This window comes from Strigops habroptila, chromosome 3, assembly GCF_004027225.2.
Source record: "Strigops habroptila isolate Jane chromosome 3, bStrHab1.2.pri, whole genome shotgun sequence".
NCBI classification, from domain to species: Eukaryota; Metazoa; Chordata; class Aves; order Psittaciformes; family Psittacidae; genus Strigops; species Strigops habroptila.
The window spans coordinates 1,773,493-1,791,275 of NC_044279.2; the positions used below are offsets into that span (position 1 = coordinate 1,773,493).

At 47.6% G+C, this 17,783-nt stretch overlaps 1 protein-coding gene across 23 annotated transcripts in view; it reads right to left on the bottom strand.

Annotated features, from left to right (window-relative positions):
• LOC115605560 (collagen alpha-1(VII) chain-like) overlaps positions 1–17,783 on the bottom strand; it is a 113,006-nt gene that overhangs the window by 18,093 nt on the left and 77,130 nt on the right. For 13 of the 23 annotated variants that reach the window (XM_030480194.1, XM_030480209.1, XM_030480207.1 and 10 more), the window contains 11 exons: positions 17,163–17,249; positions 16,953–16,988; positions 16,604–16,663; positions 14,322–14,366; positions 13,340–13,375; positions 12,238–12,273; positions 9,212–9,268; positions 8,969–9,040; positions 6,778–6,849; positions 6,219–6,254; positions 13–93 (listed from right to left, as the gene is read on the bottom strand). In XM_030480194.1, coding sequence (XP_030336054.1) covers positions 13–93; positions 6,219–6,254; positions 6,778–6,849; positions 8,969–9,040; positions 9,212–9,268; positions 12,238–12,273; positions 13,340–13,375; positions 14,322–14,366; positions 16,604–16,663; positions 16,953–16,988; positions 17,163–17,249 — 618 coding nt within the window. Of the gene's footprint in view, positions 1–12; positions 94–6,218; positions 6,255–6,777; positions 6,850–8,968; positions 9,041–9,211; positions 9,269–12,237; positions 12,274–13,339; positions 13,376–14,320; positions 14,367–14,829; positions 15,058–16,603; positions 16,664–16,952; positions 16,989–17,162; positions 17,250–17,783 lie in introns of those variants that run through there. The other 10 variants (XM_030480214.1, XM_030480195.1, XM_030480199.1 and 7 more) reach the window with 9 other exon arrangements.

The window sequence follows — 17,783 nt, forward strand, 5'->3', positions numbered from 1 at the left end:
CCTGCTACTCACCGGCTTCCCCTTCTGCCCCTGAAGACCTCTGTCACCTTTGGCTCCCTTGTGCCCGTTCTGCCCATTGAGACCTGCTGCACCCTGCCAGAAAGAGGAGAGAAATGCATTTCTGTATCAGCCCTTGCAGGGAAGGTGGCTGAGGACAGTCATCAGGATGGAAACTCGATAGTCAGAGCCTGGGTTGCATGTTCCTGCAGTCAGAAGTCAGAAGCTACTTTAATACCTTAATACTAGCACTTAATACCTTAATACTAGCACCAAGACCTGAGGCTGGAATTTAGCACCCATTCCTCAAAAGCTTGTAAGTCACTAGCAAATGCAACCTGTGAGTTGATATAATTACAGCTCAGGAAATAGAGGCATGTAGCAGCTAAAGAGCAGTCCTGGGACAAGAGAATTTAGGTGGTGATGGCTTTGAACCCAAGGGAAGCAGTGCTGGATGATGAAATCTGGCTTGATGAATGAGGGATCCAGGCATGATGTTGCTCATAGCTGCAGTTCAGAGATCTCCCATCTGGGGAGTTGAGAGCCCAAAGAGAGATCCTCATCCAGCCCAGCCTTGTGGGCAATGCTCCAACAAGACGACCCCTTTTTGCCACACTTTGGAGGTTCTTGGCTCAGTGTGGGACATTGGAGCCACCTCCAGCATCAGGGCCTCTTTGCATGGAGTCTCCCACTGCTTTGGTAGCAAACTAAAAGCTACTGGAAATGCCCATTTTGCTTTAGCAAGGTTCCCACAGTTAACTCATCCATTCTGGCCAATTTTGATGGCAGTATTCAGAGCCTGGATGCGAGATGAAATTGGATTTATCCCCACTTAAGACACTGATTGCACAGGGCTCAGCTCATTCAGAGAATGAATTGGCTGTTTAAGCAGATCAGGAGATGAACAAGTGGTGTTCTCTACTTGGGATTAATTTGCAGTTGGTTGTTGAAAGGAAACACATTTATTACCCAAAAATACAGTAAAAAATCAGCCAGCAGATTTGCACATCAAATTATTCCTCCTTTTAGTGACGAATGGAGACTTCAAACACAACCACAGTGACAAGCAAACACCCCAGAGACACCCGGTGGGACAGTGTTGCCCCTGACCACAAGGACAGACCCATTACCTTTTCATTCCCAGGTATAAAAGTCCATGTTCCTCAAGCTCTGCCTACACCATAAGGCACAAACATCTTGTGCAAGCTCGCTGTTTACTGGTAACTATTTATTCACATGATCAATATATTGTTCCATCTGAGGAAGTACAAGGACCATAAAACCCCCAGGTATCCAGAGCTTCTCTGTTTGCTAGGAGGGTAATAAACCTTTTGGTTTGATGGTTAAACCTCACCAGCCCAAGAGGTGGTTTTGAGATAGCTGTGAACTGGGTACAGATCCATCTGGCCAGGGATTTATACATCTGTGTTCAAGGGGATGGGCTAAAAAGCTTATTCTTGAGCACTGCCTGCTCCTGAAGGAACCTGACACTAAATAGAGATTTCCCAATTAGCTTTAATATTTCTCTTAGTTACCCCCAGTATCTTGTGGCGAAGGATAACAAGGAAAGGAGAGACCTTTCCTGTGTTTCCTGTGAAAGGGTCTCTCATTTCCTTGTTTTCCTGTGCTTCTTTACCTGCCTGTGTCCAACTCTTTCTGTCTGCATTAGATCATGAGGTGCTTCTTGCCTGCTCTTGACCTGAAAGGAGTCCAAATGGCTTTAGGAAGAATTAAGTTCACAATATGTGCTGGTAGGCTGAAAGGTAGCTGCGTCTAAGCTACTTGGCCCGGTAATCATAAGCAAGTTTTTGACCTGGGTCTTATCTCACTGTAGGTGGACTCCTACTCATCATGGGCTGAAGAGACTTTGTCATATGGACTAGAAGGTTTATAATAAGGCTTGGACATGACAGCAGGTCTGTCTCTGTTTCAGCTTGGTGGGAAGCAGGTCAGAGAGCTGATGCTTTTCAAGACCATCTGCAGCTGGGACAAGAAAATGATGGAATAGGAATAAAAAGAAAAGAGGAAGAGGATAACATTTGAGATCAGGCAAGGGAAAGAAGCTGAATGAAGATTTGTTCCCTCAGATTTACATTCAATGTTCTGCTCGGCAACAAAGCTCGCCAAATGGCAGTTTAAAGGCAATTACTGGAGTACTGGAAATGGATTTTGCTATTTGGATCTGTTATTAAAGTGTTGCTTGGAACAGACTTCATTTAACTGCAGAGGCACCAGGCACCATGAAGGCACATCAATGCAGAGGCTTAGTCATAAGAGCTGAGCGCTGCCTGTTGACGCAAAGACGTCTTGGAGCAGCCGAGGATCAATGTTTCCAGGCACAAATTCCTGCGAAGCTTTGTGCTGGAGCCAGGGAGGAGCCTGCCTTGTCTCCAGGCTCATCGCTTCCACTTGGATGAACAAGATGGGGAATTAGCTGGGACACCCTGGGGAAGTGGGAAACTCATCAGCAGAAACATCGCCGCAAGGCATGCCCTGAAAGGATCAATCTGTTTGAAGCCACACATCAAAGGACTAATGCATTTCCAAACCCTGGTGTAGGCTGCAACCTCTGCTTAAAGGTTTCCCACCTCCTGGGCTTCGGTGCTCAATATTTGATGGGATGATGCATACGAATTAGCTGAGATTCTCAACCTCAGAGTTTCATCTGTGTTTTTATCCCTTCCCTGCTGTGTCTTTTGTCTAGACTGCCCTGTCCACGATTATTTGCTGTAGTCCTGAGCATCCTCCCCCTAAAATCCTTTCTTTATGTCACTGGTCCTCACAGCCCACAATGAGCATTCATTCTCAGGCACTACATCTCAGAGATGGGTCAGCCTCATAACCTCCTGCAAAGACTCCAAGGTATCCCGAGCAGAGATTTCCACCCATGGCCAAAAGATCTGGCTGACAAACTTCCCTTTGACCAGCCTGGACTCTTCAGAGTGCTCAGAAGGCATCAAGACACCCTCCCTGGGCAAGAACTTTTTAGGAGATAGCTTTTTCCACTCTGAGTGGCCAAGTGGCCAACTTGACAAGAGTTTCCACTCTTGTCAAGCCCAGGGCAGACCCCCACATTCCACCTTTCCTCTCCTCCGTCTTGAAACAGCCCACTGCTCAGCAGGCAGGAGAACTGCATATGGGTTCACCTAAGTCCCCATGCAGAAGATGGAGGGAAGTAAAGCCTTTCTTGTTGGTACTTCTTCAGAGATGTCTGCCCACCACTTTTATCTATATCAAGAGGTTATAGAATCATAGAGTGGTTTCGGTTGGAAAGGACCTTAAGATCATCTAGTTCCAACCCCCTGCCATGGGCAGGGATATCTCAAGGTCTTGAGTTCCTAATATTTATTGTGAAGTTGAATTCCTGGTTCATTCTCACACCTACCGTACTCTGGATTATAGGGCCCTGATTATCACTTAGTTTTCAGACCCTTCAGAGTGCTGTCTAGTTTTCACTGTAGCAGCCACAGGCTGCTGGCCAAATACAGAGCCCAGCTCACAAGAGGAGGTGAAGATCATCTCTGAGCTCCAGCTTGTACACCTACTGAGGAGGACTGCAAACCAGGATGGAGAAGGCCAAGGAACTATAGGTAACTATAGACCCTGGAAAGCCAAAATAGGGAGAAATAGCAGGAGAGGGGGACTGCAGTACTGCTTTAGGGAGAATAATAGGTTAATCTGCCTGTATATTAAAGCACAAAGCACAGGAATACAGAAGAGGAGCTGGAAACCTTAAAACATGATCAAGATGATGACTTAATAGGCATAACACAGACTGCAATATTAATATAAAAGGGTGAAGCATGGCAGGAATGTCAATGTAAAAGAGTGCAGTGCTTTTAGAAAGGAGGAAAAAGGAGGAGGAGGTGTCTTGCATATCAAGAATGTACTTATTTGCCTTGAGGTCCAGTTGTAAAGTCAACCTGATCTATTGCAATGGTTACAGGGAGAAGACACAAATGCTGTCAGCTTGGTTGGGAACTCCTATAGATCACCAAATCAAAAGAGTAACTGGATGAGACTTTCTACAAGCTGGTTAAATTGCTCAGAGTGAATTCAACAGGACAGAAAGGGACCAGCAAATGTTTGCAGTGAGTTGGTGTCAATTTGTGCTTATGAAACAGGGAGTTAGAGGGAGCCACAGGAAAATGAGAGCTGCTACCTTTAAGAATTTGCACAGGACAAATTTGGTGTAAGTAGATTGAACCAAGCAGTGTCTGTATTCAAGGAACTGGGAGAAGAGGACTTGGGGAATGATACATGAGACAGCCTAGCTCTGCAGAATAACTTGGGGAAAATAATCAAAGTATTTAGAAGACAAAGTGAGACATGGGTTTGTAAAGAACAAGTCACATCAGGATGTTGCATCCCAACACAACTGTCTGAAATAGATGATGTGAATCATGCTCTAAGAGCACCCTAAAGCCGTCCATAAAACAAGTCTGAGCAGTGAACAGGGCAGACATCAGATGAGTTTCACCCAGGATGTCGTATATCATGGCTCTTCCAACAGGGCCCCAGCTTTGGTCTGACTTTTGCAATTTTAGAAATGTAATGAAGGACCAAACCCAAGCTTTATTATCTCATCTAGCTCCAAGCGCAGCACAGACAGCATCAACCGGCACCAGCAGAATCCCATAATATTTCCAAAAGAAAGATTACTTAGATTTCCTCAAATACTGGTTGACAAGAAACCAGTTTCTGGTAGTTAACTGTGTTATGTGTCAATGCCTGTGGGTGCTAGTAGAAAACAGCACATCATAGAATCAATCTCAGACTGGTTTGTGTTAGAAGGGACCTTAAAGCTCACCCAATTCCAACCCCTTTCCACAGGCAGGGACACCTTCCACTAGAGCAGGTTGCTCCAAGCCCCCGTGTCCAACCTGGCCTTGAACACTGCCAGGGACGGGGCAGCCACAGCTTCTCTGGGCACCCTGTGCCAGCGCCTCAGCACCCTCACAGGGAAGAGCTTCTGCCTCAGAGCTCATCTCAATCTCCCCTCTGGCAGGTTAAAGCCATTCCCCCTTGTCCTATTACTACATGCCCTTGGATGGCAGAGTCCAGCTGTGCTTCCTTCCCACTCAGAAGCCTCAACAAACATCTTTGCTCTACTCCTGCACTACTACTGGTTGTCACCTATGGATTCAGACGTTCCCTACAGAGCAATTTCAATGTACTGCCTACGTGCAGTGATGCCGGATGCTGAGGTCTTACAGCATGTTACAGCCTCACCACTTTGCAAAGTGCTCAGAAGGTTGATTGCAATTAGGCAGGGGTTGAAATACTTAATGGAATGAGGGCTTTTTAATCAGTAACAATTACCAGTCTGCATTATGGGCTTGTAAATAGTTACACAGCCATGAGCAGTAATCAGTGGACAGCACTGAAGGGCTGTGGAGCCTTCACAGCAACTGATAGTTGCCAAGAATCCTCCACTCAAACACAAAGAGGCATAATTGGGGAATAGAAAACACTGATATTTCTCATTGCAATAAAACTATTGCACAGGCTCCTATTTCCATGGCCTGAGAAAAAGCCCCAGCCACCTTTTGGTGTTCCCTCCCCTCCTATTACTTCCTTTCCCAGGCAAAAAGAAGTCAAGGTGGACTTTCTACACTTTGGACAACCTTGGAAACCATTTGTTCACTTCCAGGTGAAATGATGAAGTTCAAAGGCATGTAAACACCTTTGAAAATCAAAATTGCCTTGCTTTTTGTTTTCCCAATTGCAATATATCAGGAAACAAGGTGAACTCAGAGATTATCCAGGTCCTTCAACACAACTGTTTTCCCTCTGGCCAGCAACATGCATGCACTGAGAATAGCCACTTGTAGTCCAGTCTCTTGAGGATATATACATTTCTTGTTGGATATACAGCCTACAGTAACCATTCTAAAGCCATTTGAACATGAAACATAATGTGTTCATGTGTGGCAATGCCCTCTAATACACTAAAGGTATTAGAAATAATAAATAAATGCATATTTCATGTGTTCCTTAATGCAAAATGCAACATCCTGTTAAAATATACCTCTGGCTGCGGCCCCCCATGCCCAAGGCTGGTTTCTGACCAAAGCCTCCTTGAAAGTGGGCTTTGTGGAGGAGCACCAAGCCAGCTTAACCTCATCCCATCCCATGACCCATACACATGGTGATGGGGAGAGGACCAGCAGTGCAACTAAGACTTGCAAAGGCAGAGAGAGAAAGGTGCTCCAACTCACAGCAGAGCCTGGCAAGCCTGGTTCTCCTGGTTCCCCCTGCAAGGAAAGTGGAGAGGAGTTACCACGGCAAAGAGCTGCATTTCCTCTGGAAATGGGGATTGCTATAGGAGATACCTACAGCTGTGAAAGAGGCAACAAGGGGACCTTTGAGGACCCCTCTGCAGCAGCAGCTGAAGGAGGGGGCAAGTAAGGTACCACAAACATCTCTACTGGGCAACTGAATGGAGCCCTACATCTCCATTGAGTATAACTGGAGCGTAGACAGCAGTTCACACCTCACACCTGAATATTGCTATTTCATTAAGTCATTATTGACCATTTTAACCCAGGAAAGATGCCAGAGCATGCTGCTGCTTTACAGAATGGGAGATATCTCTAGGGCTCCCCTGGAAAAGCAGAGCTACTTCTGCTCTCTGGTAGCCCCACAACATTTGGAAAGGAAATGCAGATGTATATTCTGCAATAAAATTGTGATGGGATTTTACACATCAGTTCTTGTGTGATTTTACACATCAGTTCTTGGACGGGATGCCTTAACGTAGGTGCTCACTGTACTCACCTTCTGTCCCACTGGTCCTCTTGCTCCAAAAAGCCCCATCACTCCCTTGGAGCCAGCTTCACCTTTGAGTCCCTAAAATTTAAAATCCCTAATAAATACACTTTGAATAACTTCGGGTCCCCTCAGGAGAGCCCAGAAGAAGGACCCATGGAGATGAAAGAGAGGATGACAAAAAACATCATTTCTATAGCAGACTTCAGCCCTGGGGAGCCCAAAGGTCTACATGGCAGCCATTGTTGCGGTAGGAAGCCACCAGCTTGGCACAAAACCTCAGTGAACTGTTCTGTAAGAAAGCTGGAGCCCAGAGGTGGGCATTGAAGAAAAACAAGCAGAAAAGGGTCTCAAAGCCTCTGGATGAGCTGACTCCTTGCAAACACACAAGTACAAGACCTTGCTGGATTTACTGGTGATGGAGATACAGCTCTGGGGCTCTGTCTGAAGTCACTCAGATATTTGGCCAAAAGGTGTTCTTGTTTTAGGATATAGAATCACAGAATAGTTTGGGTTGGAAGAAACCTTAAAGCTCATCCAGTTCCACCCCCCTGCCATGGGCAGGGACACCTTCCACTAGAGCAGGTTGCTCCAAGCCCCTGTGTCCAACCTGGCCTTGAACACTGCCAGGGATGGGGCAGCCACAGCTTCTCTGGGCACCCTGTGCCAGCACCTCAGCACCCTCACAGGGAACAACTTCTGCCTCAGAGCTCATCTCAATCTCCCCTCTGGCACGTTAAAGCCATTCCCCTTGGCCTGTCCCTACAGGCCCTTGTCCAAAGCCCCTCTCCAGGTTTCCTGGAGCCCCTTTAGGCAGTGGAGCTGCTCTAAGGCCTCCCCTTCAGGAGCCTTCTCTTCTCCCGGCTGAACAGCCCCAACTTCCTTAGGTGATTACATATTCTTTATTAGAAAGCAAACTGACAGATACCCTGTGCGGGCTTTCATCTGACTTACAAAACCAGGTACCCCCCATGGGAACATCTCCATGGGTTTCCCTTACAGTTGCTGGGGACTTAATCAGTGCAATCAGTTATGGCAAGGACAAGTTGCCTCTTCACACAGGGATGCCCACACTGGGTCAGGCAATTCCTACCCAGAACTACACTGATTATACAGGTCCCCATGGGAAATAGAATCACAGAATCAACTGGGTTGGAAAAGACCTTTAAGCTCATGAAGTCCAACCGTTCCCCAGCACTGCCAAGGCCACCACTAACCCATGGCACTGAGGCCTCGGATACACGGGGTGTGAACACTTGCAGGGACGGTGACTCCAGCCCTGCCCTGGGCAGCCTGTTCCAATGCCTGAGCACCCTCTGGGGAAGGAATTGTTCCTCAGCTCCATCTAAACCTGCCCTGGTGCAGCTTGAGGCCGTTTCCTCTTGTCCCATCCCTTGTTCCTTGGGAGCAGAGACCAGCCCCCTCCTGGCTCCAGCCTCCTGTCAGGCAGTTGCAGAGAGCGATAAGGTCCCCTCTGAGCCTTCTCTTCTCCAGACTAAACCCCCCCAGGTCCCTCATCTCTGTCTTCCTCATCACACTTGTGCTCCACGCCCTTCAGGAGCTGGATGTCCAGCTCAGACAGGGATGCTGCTGTTGTAGATACTTGTATTTATTTGGCAGAGTCCCCATCCTGGGTCAGGCTTCTGAAGCAAAAAGCATTAACGTAATATGAAAATAGGTATGATTAGTACATGGAGATTTAATCCATGACTCAGTCTGAGAGTGGAAGAGTTACGTGATTCCTCCTAGCATCATGGTGATGGGTTGAGACCTTGAAGAGCAAAAGCAGATGGAGGAGTGGGCAACTCGCTCTGCCACCACGCAGGGGACAGCTCTGTCTGAAGCGGAACAGAGGAGCCAACCAAGCCCTAAGGTCAGAGGAGCTGCAGAGTTTGGAGCAGCACAGCCAGCTCGTGGAGGGAAAGGGAGATGTGAGACTCTTACAGTGCTGCAGTAATTGAATGGTCACCACATCTGTACTGCAGATGTGGTCCCAAAACTACATACTTGCCACCTGCTAAACTGGATGTGTGTCACGTTCCCAAGCCCCAGCCCAGCATCCTCCTCTCCCTTTCTTTGGTAAGAGCTGGGTAAGTGTGTCCTTGCATGTATTCCCGCAGGCACAAGGGAAGCGAGGATGCAGAGCTATCACACCACCAGTGACCTGCTGTCTCTCCCAGCCACATCGGGATGTTCATACCTTCTCTCCTACAGGCCCATCCTCTCCCTTCTCGCCTTTGTCTCCATCAAAACCTGGCAGGCCCTGTTCCCCCTGAAAGGTAAGACAGGAATTAGTGGAATATGCCTCTCTCCTGGAAGCACCCAGCTCTCAGACACTGGTTCTGGACTGAACTGCTGCTTCTCAGTGCTGATCCCAAGCTGTGCTTGGTGCTGATGCCACCAACAGTGGAGAAAGGAAAAAGTTAATAAGAATCAAACTTACGGGATCTCCTTTACTGCCTTTATAGCCCTGGGGTCCAAAAATAGTCACGGGCTCACCCTAGAGAAAGGAGACAAAGGGAGATGTAGATATCCAGTGATAACATGAACTCCTGGGTCCCACTAAACGGAACTGCCTTTGCTATGGTGGGCAAAATGGTCATTCGAAGATCTGGAATGGGTGAGCATTTCCTAAACTGCGGTCCATGTGCAGGGGAAGGCATGTACGCTCCACAGTCATCCTTAACTAAAAGCTGGATGATGAAAAGCACAGAAAACAAGTCCTGAGGTTTGACAGTGACCTCTTGCTCCAAAAGCTGTTGGGGTCCAGTGGCATTACCCCAGTCTAAATGTCATGGCTGGAAATGGAGCTGTGCATGGCATGACCCTGAGGTTCAGTTCCTGATCTGAGGCTGTCAGTGGTGGGACGGATTCATATCTGATATGGGTCTTGGCTTCTTCATAACCATATGTCACTCAGGATGTCAAGGTTTGCATCTCCTCCCAGATGTGGGAGCTGGCCACAGGCAGCATGGTGAAGGGGTCTACTCATGGTGTCCTGATTTATGGATGCAGAGTTGGAGCTAAGGAAAGGGACTGGCGCTTACGGTACCCCTCAGAGGTAGTTTTTGGAGGTTTAAACCCCAACCTGTCATCCTGAGAGAGTCAGTAGCTACAGGCATGCGGTAACCCTATGGACACATCCATGTCAAGTCTATTTGTCAGCTGAGGAGGGACATTTTGCTCCTCAGAGAGTGAAGAAGCTGTGATAAGGCTATTCCCATGCAAAAAATGGCTCTGCTCTGGCAAAGCAATGGCTGTCTCTCCAAAGTGGTGATGCTGTCCATAGATTGGAGGGAAGAGGGCTGAAGCCACCTTCTAATGGAGAACTTAGGCCACTTGAAAAGGACTCCATGCCCACCAGTTTGTTACATACAAACATCCCCATTCAGGGTGTTAGTGCTTTGCTGCTGGTGTCTTAGCAACCACAAAACAACCAATATTCCCTAAACTTAGATATTCTTTTGCAGTTCATCCAACCATCATCATAAGATCCTGATCAAATTCTGGCTTAATGTGCCCTCCTGCTTCCCTGCTCTGGAGGTTCTTTAAGGAGACAGGAATGGGTTCAATCAATTTTGGGAATAAAAAGGAGACTAAAGATCCTGTAGTTTAATCCAATACATAGCACAGGGCCTGGGATTCACACTTATTCCTGTATTGATCAAGGGAGAAGTAGAAAGAAAGTTAAGCTGCATTTATATGGAACAAACCCAAGCCAGTTATCCTCCCCCCTTTCCTGTTCTACCTTGTACTCCACCTTATATTTTATTAAGCTATTCTTTGAAAACTGCATTAAACATTCCTGCAGTTTGCAAAGTGTATTGGGGCATCTTCATGAAGCAGATTAAAAATTGATTCATCTCTGGAGTGAGTCCCCTTTTCCAAGTAACTTCCTCAGAGACAAATGGGCCTTAATCATTTCATATTGCGTGACTCAAAGGCAGAATCGTCATGTAGGGTTTCTAAACCTCATTTTCTAACAAGCCATTGCAGCCAGGAAGGAAGTTAACAAAACACTGGGCAGGAGTTCAGCAGTTTCTCTGCATTATCCAGAAGTGCTCAGGGAGTTATTTTCACATTACCTGATATGAGCCAGCTCAGGCTGTTTAAGATCGCTGGATGTTTTGAGGTGAGCTGCTTATACCAGAATCAGTGGCAATTTTCTTTCTCTCTTAATTCACAGGAGGCCTTTTTGTGCCTCAGCAAATAGTTGCCAAAATGACTTTTTTTTCCTGTTTTTTTGAAGGATCCCATCAAAATTCAAGCTCAAACCAGAGTGTTCAGTGCAAGGATGGGATTAATAAAGTGGGTTGAAACTGGTGGAGACTTGAAAGGGAGGGGGGCATCTATGTGTTGTCTTTTGCTGCCTACATAGGTGTACAATGTAGAGAAGATGGATCATAGAATCAAGGAATGGTTTCAGTTGGAAGGGAGCTTAAAGCTCATTCAGTTCCAACCCCCTGCCACAGGCAGGGACACCTTCCACTAGAGCAGGTTGCTCCAAGCCCCTGTGTCCAACCTGGCCTTGAACGCTGCCAGGGATGGAGCATTCACAACTTCCTTGTGCAACCTGTGCCAGCGCCTCACCACCGACACAGTAAAGAATTTCTTCCTTACATCTAACCCGAACTTCCCCTGTTTCAGTTTGAACCCATCACCCTTTGTCCTATTGTTATACTCCCCAATGAAGAGTCCCTCTCCAGCATGCTTCAGATATTGGAAGGCTGTTATGAGGTCTCCACGCAGCTTTTCTGCTCGAGGCTCTTCTTGGAGGCCTTTCACACAGTGAAAGTCCTTTCACACAGTGAAAGGACAAGTTGCAATAAAGCAAAGTCCTATGAGATGGAAGGAAAAACATCTTCACTCTAAAGGGGGCCAGATGCCTGAGCAGGGACACAGAGAGGCCCACACGAGTCCCTCAGCCTCAAATCCTGAAGATTTCACTGGCAATGGGGTTTTGATCCAGGCTCATGGATGGCACTGCACACAACACCATGGATTGAAAGTAGAAATGGGTAGAAATAAGCAGAATAAGTAGAAATATGTATGAAGTCCTCTTCAATGAAGGGCATTTGCACCCTATCATCTGGGAACCTTGCTCAGGGCTCTACGCTGTAATGATATGGATACTATAAAATCACTAAGACCCCAAATATCCATCCCTGGCAATGTTCAAGGCCAGGTTGGATGGGGCTTGGAGCAACCTGCTCTAGTGGAAGGTGTCCCTGCCCGTGGCAGGAGGTTGGAAATGGATGAGCTTTGAGCTCCCTTGAACCCAAACCAGGCTGTGATTCTACAATTCTATGATATTTGAAAACACATATAAATATTATTTACCATTTACATCTTTATCTTCTAAGATCTCTGACTCATTTAGATAACTGTCCATCTGTTCACTCATAACTATAAAATCCTGAATCCTTTTACCCCATCTGCCCAGAAAGTCACAATCTGGAATGTTCTTACTCTTTCTCCTTTGGGTCCCAGAAGCCCCCGATCACCCTGAACACAGGAAAGAAGACAGTGAGTGATTCCCTTCATACTCACTCTTCTTGTGTTGCTCAGTCCATTGATTCACACTCCCAGCCACTAAGATCTATCAATGCTGGAAGACAGCTCCTCTGGGCACTCTACATACATACAACCAGAATTTATTGCATGGACAACAAATAAAGACCCAGAAGACTGAAGTGATTTGCCTGACTTCATGCTCAGCACATCCACAATGTGGAGCTGTTGCTGGATTTTGACCTCCCAATGGTCCTCCATGCTGCAGGGATGTGCCTATACTACATCTGGGGAGGGATGGCATCCTATGTAATGCAGGATTGCCCACATTTCAACCTCAAATCTGGCATGCCTTACTGCAAGTGTATGAAACAGTAGCTGTTCCTGAGTGTTTTTTATAATAGATATGAGGCTGAAGGTTAGGACTCAGTCCTGATGGCATCTCATAACCTTCAGTGCTCAAGACTGGTGTGGCAACTGCAGGAGAAGAGGGAAGCTGCAAGGACCATGAGAACAGAGACAGGCTTTGAAACTTCACTTGAACATCTGAGTGGCAGAGCTGTATGTGGATCTCTCCCCTGGTGTCCCATTGCCCACCCCTTGCATTTGGGGTGTAGTTCTCAGTACTGCATTTTCCAAGGGTTGCAAGTGGGATGTAGCAGGAGACCAAGGAGATTTCTGCTCACTGATGTGAAAGAAAGGGTATGTGTTGCCTGTTGGGCACTCATTGTCCTCTCTAGCTCTCTTCCCCTAACCCTTCACATCTGGAGATCAACCAGATCATACCTGGGGTCACTTTCTGTCCAAACTCCCATATTTCCATCCAAAAAGACCTAGGCATGCATAAAGACAGCATGTGCCTCATCTCAGCCCAGCCATTACAGGGTGTTGCTAGTGCCACTACACATTGATTGAGGACCCCTCCCAGTCACCCCAGAAGATGCTGGATTATCCCCATTCTTTTTACAGGGGCATCATCAGTGTGGGCTGCTGCAGACAAAGGCTCCCACAATGGTGCCTTCCTCCAAGACACTGTGTAGATAAGATGACTGTTGCTTACTCTTTCGCCTTTCGGACCCGGGAAGCCTTTTAGACCCTGCAAGAACATAAAACAACATGTGAAGATAAATACCAGCATGGGAAGGTGTTAGGAAAGAGCAGCCACTCAGAGGCAGAGCTGCCTCCAAGGATGGGCTCCACCATGGAGAAGCTGCTGGTAGGACTGGCACAGGAGCCTCCACTCTTCTTAGGCTGTTTTCTCTATTGGAGTGAATTTGTTGTTACGAACAGGATGGGCCTTTATGAAGTTCCTCAGAAGGCCAAGGGTGGTTCCAATAGCAGGTTTCACCCCAGGATCTCATCCCTGAAGAGCTGATTCTCATCTGGGGATCCCCATCACCTCCACCTGGAGGAGCCCTCTGGGAGCAACCCTTCCCCTATGGTCTTTGAGAGGTGGAGGCTGCCTCTTATTAATGTTAAGGGTATGAAAATCACAGTATGTGGCTTGCAAAATCATAGTCATAGAGTCATTGAGTGGTTTGTGTTGGAAAGGACCTTAAGCTCATCCAGTTCCAACCCCCTGCCATGGGCAGGGACACCTTCCACTAGAGCAGGTTGCTCCAAGCCCCATCCAGCCTGGCCTTGAACACTGCCAGGGACGGAGCATTCACAACTTCCTTGTGCAACCTGTGCCAGCACCTCACCACCCTCACAGGGAAGAATTCTTCATTATAACTAACCCGAACTTCCCCTGTTTCAGTTTGAACCCATCACCCCTTGTCCTATCACTCCAGTCCCTGATGAAGAGTCCCTCTCCAGCATCCTTGTAGCCCCCTTCAGACACTGGAAGCTGCTCTGAGGTCTCCACGCAGCTTCTCTTCTCCAGGCTGAACAGCCCCAATGTTCTCAGCCTGTCTCCATATGGAAGGTGCTCCAGCCCCTGATCATCCTCGTGGCCTCCTCTGGGCTTGCTCCAACAGGTCCATGTCCTTCTTATGTTGGGGACACCAGAAATCACCCCTCCATTCTATTTCACCACTCACCATCATGCCAGGAGGACCCCGGACTCCCACGATGCCTTCATCACCCTGTTAGGATGGAGAAAAGTAGTGAAGGCCATCAGCAAAGAGAAATGCAACACACAGTCCCAGCTCTGCAAACCATCCCACTGGGGACAACAGGAATTAAGCACACAGAAGCCTAGATCCGCAAAGGTGTTGTCCAACCTCTTCACTTCTACCTCCATCAGGATTAGGAGCCTTAATGCTCCTACGAATCTGGATCATAGGGTTTGAGATCATCCACATGTCACTGCAGTGTTTAGAGGATAATGCTTTGGTCAGGTTGAAGCTTTGAGCTTCAGCTTCTCCTCAGTCCCTGAGAGAAACAGGCATTTGTGAGATGATCTGCACCTAATTTAGCATGATACAAATCACTCCAAAAAGGTGTCTCTTCCTCTTTGTTGGTATAGAGAGGTCCTGGTAGGACTAGCTTAGAAGAAGCCATCTGAGGCTGGATGACCTGATATGTCCCTCCCCAAGATGTACTTACATCTGAGAAAGGCAAAGGATAGAGGTCTGAGATGTTCCTGGGATAGAGACATCTTCCCCCTAGTTAGAGGGCTTAGTAGCTTTTCTGCACATTCATATCTCCTGGCTGAACAAGATTCCAGCAGGACTCCCACAATGAATAAGGCAGCCAGGAATTCACCAGGAAACTCATTCCACTGACTTTCAGAAAGAAGAGGCCACCAGTCAACTGCTCAACATCAACTTGTACCTTTGGAGAACAATGTGAGAGAGACCAGGCTGAGAACATTGGGGCTGTTCAGCCTGAAGAAGAGAAGGCTGCATGGAGACCTCACAGCAGCCTTCCAGTATCTGAAGGGGGCTACAAGGATGCTGGGGAGGGACTCTTCCTTAGGGACTGTAGTGGTAGGACAAGGGGTAATGGGTTCAAACTTAAACAGGGGAAGTTTAGATTAGATATAAGGAAGAAGTTCTTTACAGCGAGGGTGGTGAAGCACTGGAATGGGTTGCCCAGGGAGGTTGTGGATGCTCCATCCCTGGCGGTGTTCAAGGCCAGGTTGGACAGAGCCGTGTACCACATGGTTTAGGGCAAGGTGTCCCTGCCAATGGCAGGGGGGTTGGAACTAGATGATCTTAAGGTCCTTTCCAACCCTTACTATTCTATGATTCTATGATACTGTGTGAGGCTTATCTTCATGCCCAGCTGAGGTTTCCAGATGCTAAACCTTGTTCTGAGCCTCCCTTTATGTGTGCTATTAGCACCTTATAAACCTTCCTATTAGGGATAGCTGTGCTGGTGGGTCTACAAAGTCCTTTTATGACCTCTCTAGGTAGATCCTACAAGACTTACATGTCTTTAAGATACCTAAACTTTGCCATTGTCCTATGAGGCCCAATATAGATCGCTTATACAAAGCCAATGCAGTTTGAGATTCTGTGATTCACTTTAGATTTATGCTGGAGTCAGAAGAGCAGAAACATCATTTCATCATTTCCTTCACATAATGAAGCTTCACCCCAGACCTTTCACAGCTGGTGACATTCCCAGTAAGTGTTTTATCTCAGGGGCCCCATTGAACACTTCCTCTGGCAGATGTGGAGTTTGTCTAAATGGATTGCAGCATAAAATCAGTGTATTTGTGGAATGGGCACAGAAGGAGCAACTTGAAACACGGCCTCTGATTACACCTCAAGAGGGGCTTTGCCAGAAGGAGACCAAAACTTCCCAGCAGCATGAGGAAAAGGGAATGTTGCTGCCCCAATGATGGGAGCTGGTCTCCCTCTGCCAGGAGAACAGGAGGGAAGATGGGAATGAGGATAAAGAAGCTGGAGGCAGGTTTCTGAAGGAACAAGCTTACAGGTAGCATCCCCAAAGCACACAAATCCAAGGTGGTTCCTCAACAAGCCATTGGGATTAAAACACAAACGTTGGGGTGTAGCTATTGCCTTCAACAATCCAATCTAGCCGGTGAGAGCACAGCCAACACAGTCAGTGGGGCAGGATTTGCTTGGTCATGTAGTTGGCCAGTGTAACCTGCAGTGATTGAGGGTATCTAACTATGGAGGAGATGCTGATTGCAACCTGTGCACAGATTCTGGTCAATGCCAGCTCCAGCTCCTGATGGACCTGTGTCCATCACCTCCAAATCTGGCTGGTGAAAAACTAAGGATGGGTCTGAAACCAGCCCTTTAGGCATATTCTAAGATGAGTGAATGAAAAGTGATGGTATGAAGCTGCCTTTGAAAGAGGGCAGGCTGCAAGAAGCCAAACCAGGAGCATTTATGGAGGGACCTACCTGAGTACCAGGCAGCCCATGAGGACCTCTTGGTCCAGCTGCTCCAATGCCGGTTTCTCCCTGCAAGACAGAGAAGCACAAAGGTCTCATATGGATCAAGGACACCACATCACATGATTGCTGATTAGTTTGGCCATGATTTAAGTCACAGAGTCACTTCCATCGACTTGTTGCTGCTCTCTCTAGAGGATGCTCCAGCAACCATGGGGAAAGAAGGGCATGAGAGGGAAAGAGGGATGAAGTGGCTGGATGGGGTAAGAGATAAGGAGCCAGGGGAAGGCAGTGGGCTGTCCCATTGCCACTCCAGGATCTCAGCTGCTTGTGACCTGCCTGGCAGGTTGGCACTGACCTTGTTGCCTTTGGGTCCGGCTGTCCCAGGAATCCCCTGGAGGGCAAGGAAAACAAAACAGAAAGGACTTTGCTTTGCAATCCTCAATGCTCTCCTGACCCAGTGATCCAAGAGGGTGAATGTGCACCCAGTCCAGTCCCAGGGCCTCAACCTTGCCACCAGCCACCCCTCTGCTGCTCAGAAGACACAGGGGCAAGGTACAAAAGTCACCTCTTTTCCTGGGGATCCTGATGGTCCTGGGGGTCCAGCAAATCCATTCCGGCCTCTCTTCCCACGCTCCCCCTTGCAAACAAAACCCTTTAAGGAGGAGAACACCCTGATGGGAAAGGTTTCGCTTTCCCCATTCAGACAGAAAGCAGGAGCTGGTGCCCCAAGGTGTTCTGGAATAGCCTCTTCATGTGGACTGCTTCTTGTTGAGAAGACTCCAGCTACACCGAGACTTGAATGTAGGTACATTGCTGTTCACCACCCCACCTCCAGCTAAGTATCCATGTCCCTGCAATGAGACTTACCCATTACTCCCTCTGTTCCCAGGGACTAATGACACCAAACCCCTTTGCTGACATCTCCTGTGCTATCATCACCCCTTTTCTTTCCAGTTTCCTTTCCAGTCTCCTCTCCTCTCCTTTCCTTGCCTTTCCCTTTCCATTTCCCTTTCCCTTTTCACCCCTTTCTTTCCCCTTCCCCTACCCCTTTCCCTTTCCTTTTCCTCTTTTCTTTTCCCTTCTTTCCCTTTCCCTTTCCTTTCTCTTGAAGGATATCTTCCTGCACCCAATCTCTTGGCCTGTTTTTTCCCTAACAACATCAGTTGGTCTAATCAATGTTGTTTCC